The following is a 6,946-nucleotide window of genomic DNA, read 5'->3' as shown; positions in this document are numbered from 1 at the left end:
CACCGAAATTCCTCGAGTTTCTACTGGTAACTATATGTTTTGTTTTATCCGTATTTATTTCAAGACCTAGTTCCTTACTGGAGTTTATTAATGCGGTTGTATTTAGTTCTATAGTTTCCTTGTCCTAATCCAATAATACCAAATCATCAGTATACCCAAGCACCAGCATTTTACAACCAAAGAACAAAAAGATCTTTAACATAATTTTTAGCTACAAAAGCGTGGGAGAATACACGAGGCAAATAAGAGAAGAATTAAAGAACTTTAAAATTTCTGATACCGACTGTCTAGATAGAAAACATTGAAAAATATCGCCAATACTGGAAGAGGAAAAAAGAGGGGTATGAAGTGGACCGAAGAAAGAAAAGAAAGGCAGTCGAGGATCACGAAACTGCGATGGGAAGAAAGGAACTCAAGACTCCCAAAGAAGCCTAACCATTGATATCCACGAGGTCCTTAGTGGCCGATACGTGATTAAAAAAAAAACTGGATGCGCAAATACTCTTTTCCTCCTCTGTATATAAATAGATAAATAAATAAAATTAAATAAATAACAAGAAATTATCACAAGAAACATGTGAAAAGGAGCTTAAACAAATAATCTAGTCAATAAATAAAAATATATATTACAATTGATCGCCATCCAGTGTCGATATGGAAACGGAAACTCACGAATCATGCTGACTATATATATTTGTCAAACTTTTACCCTGTTAAAATCGAATAAAATAATGTTTATTATGAAAGATATACTTTAGAATACATAAATATATCTTATTTATTAAAACTCACCGATGATAGAGACCGCTGGCTCCATTGTGGAACGGTTAGCATAGGTGTGTGTACCTAGCCCCTGGGTTAATGGAGTTTAATCATTAAATGAAGCAACACAAAGTATATATGCTGTCACGCGATCCTTGGGTTACGATAATAGAGTGGAATTCCGCTACTCCTTTAAAACTTCCAAAATATGTTAAATAACTTCCAAAATTATATACCAAGTTGGTTTTGATTGTTTGTTTTTGGAAAAATCGAAAATAATTTTAACGTAACATACCAAAGCATATTACTGATAAGACCTTATTTGTTTATATAAATCTTCATTGTTTTCCTTGATCAAGTGAGAAAACGTAATTTAAATATTTCTATTTGTATGATGCATTTACTTGTAGGTTCAAGGTGGAAAAATATATCCCAAATCGTCTATCAAAATTATGATCTGTTCCAAAACGGATAAAGAATAAGTAATGGGAATTATTTTCTCTAATAATTTTTAAGTTATTAAAAAACTAAAATAAAAAAAATTGGTGAGAGTATCTCACAACTCATTCCCCACACCCATGTGGTCCCCAAGTTTTGAATAGATTGGTGGCCTCCTGTCGTCGCTATTTATTATGATTTTCGAAAAAAAAAAATCTAAGAAAAGAATATGAGAATATTATGAACATAACATTTTTACTGGAAGATTTCTGGTTGGCCGTGTATAATAATAAAAGGAAGATGGTCCGGGTGCAGTCAAATAAAAATTCAAATAGTGATTAAACTATTTATATTAAGCCAACGTTTCGCCTCACGTTGCAGGGTTTCATCAGGGCTAAAAAAAATACATACACTTAAATGATGTAAACTGTTATTAAATAAAGCATTTCTTTTTTTAACTTCACTTAACTATGTATGGAATATGTAGTAAGGGGATGTATTGTGATCGTACAAAATTTCGAATTCGAGTTTTTGACGGAAATAAATGTTTTGAAGTCATCTGGGTCCGACAAACCTATGAGAACCCGCCTAGCTAAAAAACGATAAGTCGTTCAAGACTGAAATTACATATTTAAGGCGCTAATATTTAAACAGAACTTAAAAAAAAGGGAAAAAGGACCGTGAAATGACTCACACAAGATCAGTTTAAAGACTGCTTTATTCCTCGTTTTAATCCTCTATATATAGATTATTGTAGTGTTTACATAGGTCCCTAGGTATTAGTGGAGATAATAGGTATCCTTTATTCTGTTATTGTAGCCATGAGTCAACCCTCATCTCAAACCTCATCAATCCTATCATTAAGAAGTATTTTACAGAAATCCTGGGACCTGTGATAAAAATATGTACCTGGCTTTCCTTGACCTCAAATCTGCTTTTCACTCGGTTCCACGAGATGAAATATGGGAAGCTATCTGAGCGAAGAACGTTCCGAGAAACCTGACAGAGGCGATTAAATCTATATATCAAGAGCCCAAAGGATTAGTCAGGCTTAATGGGCTGGTATCATATTTCAATATTGCAAAGGGGTTCAAACAAGGAGACAGCCTAACCCCTATGTTGTTCTTGTTGTTCGTGGATGAAGTGCCATCCATTTATAAAGAAGAACTGATAGGACGACGTTGTATTGATTACGGACTCTGTAGAAAAATTGCAACTGGCAGTCATGGAACGATATGAAGAGCTCCTACGAAAAGGGATGCTTATAAATACCAACAAAAGTAAGATCCTAAAAGTTGGGAGAAAGAAGGAATAAGAAGATATCCACATATGCAGTAATGGAGAAGAATTAGAAGTGGTGACAGACTTAACATATTTGGGTTCAGTGATAGATGGATCTGGGAAGGTAGATGCAGAAATATCTAACAGGATTAATAAAGCAAATGCAGTGTACTACCAGATATGTAACACTGTGGTAAGAAAGAGAGAAGTAGGTAAAGATGTCAAGCTACGCATCTTCAAGGCAGTGTATCTGCCCATACTTTTTTATGGAGCAGAGAGTTGGATATTAACAGACCGACAGGAGAGCAGAATCATCGCTGCCGAAGTGAAATTTATAGGAAGAATAGTTGGAAAAACAAGGAGGGACCAAGTTCGCAAAGAAAGGATTCAACAGAAACTGCAGATAGCCTCACTGAGAGAGCTAAGAACTCACTGAAGCCGCCCTAGGATGTCATATTTCGACTACATTAAGTGAGTCTGTAGGGCGAGGGGGAAGGATCTCCGCAGGCGAGGAACCTAGCTAGAAATAGAGACGAATGGAATTCCTTGTTGAATCCTCCTCTACACTGAGAGGCAATAAAGAGAGAAGCTAAAGAAGAAGAATTCGAATCCGGCTGCTGTGGCAGATCATATTTATTCTGTTCCTGCAGCTGTGAGTCAACTCTGTTGGTTCTGGAACTCTCCTGGGGTCCACCCAGCCTCATAAAGTGGATACATTTAGTTTGGAAAAAATCTATCAATTGAGCGTGATATTGCAAAAAACACCTCCAATAAAACCGTTGTTCTAAAAACAGTAGTTCCTTACACAGTACTGAACTCATGACCCTTCATGGGATGCAGTGGTTCACACTATTATTTTCTTCTATATTAATTTTTTTTTCTTCCGTTATGAAGTTGTTCTTTATTTTTCCTTCTTATTCTTTTCTTTCTGACCGTACATTTTTTATTTTCTCTATTCCTCTCCCATTTATCTCATATTATTTTTTTCAGGGACTCAAAAAAATTCATCTATGTATTATTCAAATTCTATTTAAATTTATGGACTCATTAAATGTTTGTTCAAACTTTCAGTACACTCACATTAAAAAATAATAATAATGAAAAACGAATTTATAAATAAATAGGTTATTAAATAAGTTATTAATACTTTTAAGGTATCTAATGAGCAAAATAATAGTAATTTTTGTTTAGTTTTTTGTTTAACTTCTCAAACTCTTTTTTAACTTCTCTTTCTTCAAACATTTTCTAAGAAGGGCAAGCTGATGCTAAGAAGGACTACAGGCTCACCTGGAGAAACCTTCAACCTCCCTTGCTGTATTATTCCTTTGGGTCGCATGAAACTTGATCTGGCAGGTTCTATTACTGATTGGCAATGAATGGTGGTAATGGGTTAGTCCATTAAATGTTATCTACATCTTATTAGTTGTTAAAAGGAATATCCACTACATGATAAATAAAAAAAAAATGAAATAAAGCTTCTATATTTTTATAGATAATGCAAAAATCACAATTAATTTTGAATATTTAAAAAACAAAAATTCATTAATCATTTTTGTATATTATTTCTAGTAAAAAAAAAAATCAAAAAAATTTTCCTTATTACAATACCACTTATGAATTCAATTATAATTCCTCATTCATGAAATTACAAATTTCATTGATTAAGCTAAATAAATAAGTATAAAATATTTCAAAGATATTCTTTGTACTGGAGAATAATTTTCATCCCACAACTTGATATTGTGCTATGAGACTGGAATACTTTGATAAATCCTTATTCTAACAATTATAAAAAAAAATTATCAAATTAAACTTCAATAACAGCTTTTCCTATGTTTTCTCCTAAAAATAGGCCTATAAATGCATCATCCATTTGTTCAAATCCTTTTAAGATTGTTTCTTTCACTTTTAATTTCCCCTGAAACAAATGTAATTAATTTTTAAATGTATGGTCAATAATTGTTCAGAAATTCACAATTATATTTAAACAAATCAATATTAAGAATTAAATGTCATCAGTTTAAAAAAATTAACAGACTTAGAATAGTCTGGAACAACCACTGCTGCACAGAGAATGTATACTACGCGTTTACCCTTTCAAAATGTGTAGAGCGCATGGTCCGTACAGGTTTTGACAGTCAGAAGTGGTTGTTGAAATAGATCTGAAGTATAATCATTATTTTGATTATTTATAATAAAATTAGATATTTTTACTATCTAATTTTATTATAAATAATCAGAATTAACTTTACTATATAATGTTAATTCTGATTATTTATAATAAAATTGATATTGTTTTAATCAATCGATTAATTTTCTTAAAAACATATTTTTAAGAAATAATAAAAAAAATAACTTTTAAGTTATTAGAAGAAATTACAGAATGAAAAACTTTTTTTTGTTACTTTTGAGAACACAATGTAATCATCAGTTTTTTTTTTACCCTTCAGGAGCATTGCTAATATAATTTAATAAATTATTGTAGAATATAATTGTTTGATAATAAATTATCAATATATTATTTCTATATCAAAGAATATTTTTTTTAATATTTCTATTTTTTCTTTCTATGAAATAAAAAATATCTATAATATGAATTTTCTCCTATGGTTCCACATAAGAAAGACATTTTTTTTTTCAAATATATAATTTTCCAAACAAAGCTTAGTATTCTAAATAATTGAAAAGGAAATTTTGAAAGAAGTAAAATATTTAACAACTACAAAGATAACTTATTGAATGAAGCATGATTTATTAATTTATTTAGACTCAAGAACTGATATACCTGCTTCATGAATTCTAAATTTTTGTGTATTCCTTCCATCCAAATATTAAGCCATCTTGTCACAATGAATCCTTCAATTTTCAGTTGCTTGAAAATTATTGTGGGCTGCATTAGAGGAGCTGTAAGATAATTGAATTTCAGTTTTGAAAAGTTGAAATTAATGAAAATTAATTCATATTATCATTATATAATTTTTGAAAATAGTGCAAACACTTTCGGACAAAGAATAAAGGATTATAATTGAAATATGTATATTTTGTATCGTAATATTTGGCTTCACAATAACATCAATTAATAATCAACAGACTGAGAGAGATACCAGCGTATAACAAGCATAAACAGAGCTTATTTCTCTTATCTACTCAACAATACTGTAATCCTGAAAAATTTGAAGTTAAGGCTCTACAATATCATTATAAAGTACTACTAAAGTACCAGATCCGATATAGCCGCTGCGAGACCTGGGCTCTAACAGGTGGCCTAGTAAGCAGAATGGAGAGATTTGTACGGAATGTCCTCTGTACAATTACAGGAGTGACTTGGGATCAGAGCCCTAACACATGGAGGAGGAGAACTGGTAATTGTTTTTAAATAATTTTTTATTATTGAATAATTGTATTGTTGTATGCATAGTAAGAAATGTGTTAATTTGTATTGTAGAGTACCTGATGATGGTGTGATGGCTCCAAAACATTGTAAAGAAATGTACTAAGTAGGGATAGGATTTTTATGTTTTCACATATTTTTACCTGACCATGATATCTTCGATTCCTTACTAACTAATGATGTTTCAAGACATTTCTGGCCAAAAGAAGCCATTTTTATTTCACATATTTTTAAATATTTGGCCTTTTTTTACATATTTTGTTGTAAATCACATATTTTCTGAAATATTTGTTATTTTTAACATATTTTTAGGTATTTTGTCCTGAATCACGTATTTCCTTAAATTATTTGTTCAATTTTAAATACATTTTACGCAGCAACTACGTAAAATTCAAGAGAACGCAAGAAACTTAAAAGTGAAATTTATCATTTATCATAAATAGTGCGTAAAAATTCTATATCTTTATCTTTGAACGCAAATTAAAAGCAGTGGCAATAATAAATTTTCACACAGAATTACATCAGGAATTTCTCAGAATCAATTAAAAAGAGCAAAGGTCTTATTCCTATAGCATTTTCCTAGAATTTGTTTGTTTACTCCTCAATCCATTTCTCTGTTTCCCCTCTTCCCATGGTCCTTTCTCATCTTAGTCTTGTTTTACTTCATTAGTTGAATTACAATTACTAATGTCTTGTTATTGAACAGCTATGTTTTCTCTAAGTACATTTTTTTGTACATATTTTAACATAATTTTTATAAAATATTATTCATATAATATATAACAAATACATATTTCTGTAACTTTTTTTAAGTTATAAAATTACTAATTAATTAGTAATTTATATTGTTGAATAATACATAATTTATAAATGCATATTATTTACATATTTTTTTTAATATTTGACAATTTATTAGCACATAATTATGTACATATTTCGGAATTTTTAGCACATAAAAATCCTATCCCTAGTAATAATGAAGAGTTATTCACAACAAATCACTGAAATTTATATTGGATGATCGTTGATTGATCATGTGTTGTATATTACAGCTTTTTATATATATATATATTG

The 6,946-nt window shown here is 30.3% G+C and overlaps 2 protein-coding genes across 2 annotated transcripts in view; both read right to left on the bottom strand.

Annotated features, from left to right (window-relative positions):
• The window catches only part of LOC106687143 (uncharacterized), a 15,830-nt gene extending 14,571 nt beyond the window's left edge, over positions 1–1,259 (bottom strand). Inside the window, exon 1 of the mRNA XM_014430858.2 lies at positions 793–1,259. Coding sequence (XP_014286344.1) covers positions 793–817 — 25 coding nt within the window. The 5' untranslated portion in view covers positions 818–1,259. The remainder of the gene's footprint in view (positions 1–792) is intronic.
• A 2,687-nt stretch (positions 1,260–3,946) lies between these two features.
• Positions 3,947–6,946, bottom strand: part of LOC106687147 (prostaglandin reductase 1) — a 32,650-nt gene continuing 29,650 nt past the window's right edge. The window contains exons 8-9 of the mRNA XM_067046262.1: positions 5,267–5,385; positions 3,947–4,399 (exon numbers count right to left, since the gene is read on the bottom strand). Coding sequence (XP_066902363.1) covers positions 4,289–4,399; positions 5,267–5,385 — 230 coding nt within the window. The 3' untranslated portion in view covers positions 3,947–4,288. The remainder of the gene's footprint in view (positions 4,400–5,266; positions 5,386–6,946) is intronic.

The sequence above is a fragment of the Halyomorpha halys genome, unplaced genomic scaffold (assembly GCF_000696795.3).
Source record: "Halyomorpha halys isolate HHAL.00 unplaced genomic scaffold, Hhal_1.1 Scaffold918.1, whole genome shotgun sequence".
Classification (NCBI taxonomy): domain Eukaryota; kingdom Metazoa; phylum Arthropoda; class Insecta; order Hemiptera; family Pentatomidae; genus Halyomorpha; species Halyomorpha halys.
This window is presented reverse-complemented; position numbering and strand designations above follow the sequence as displayed.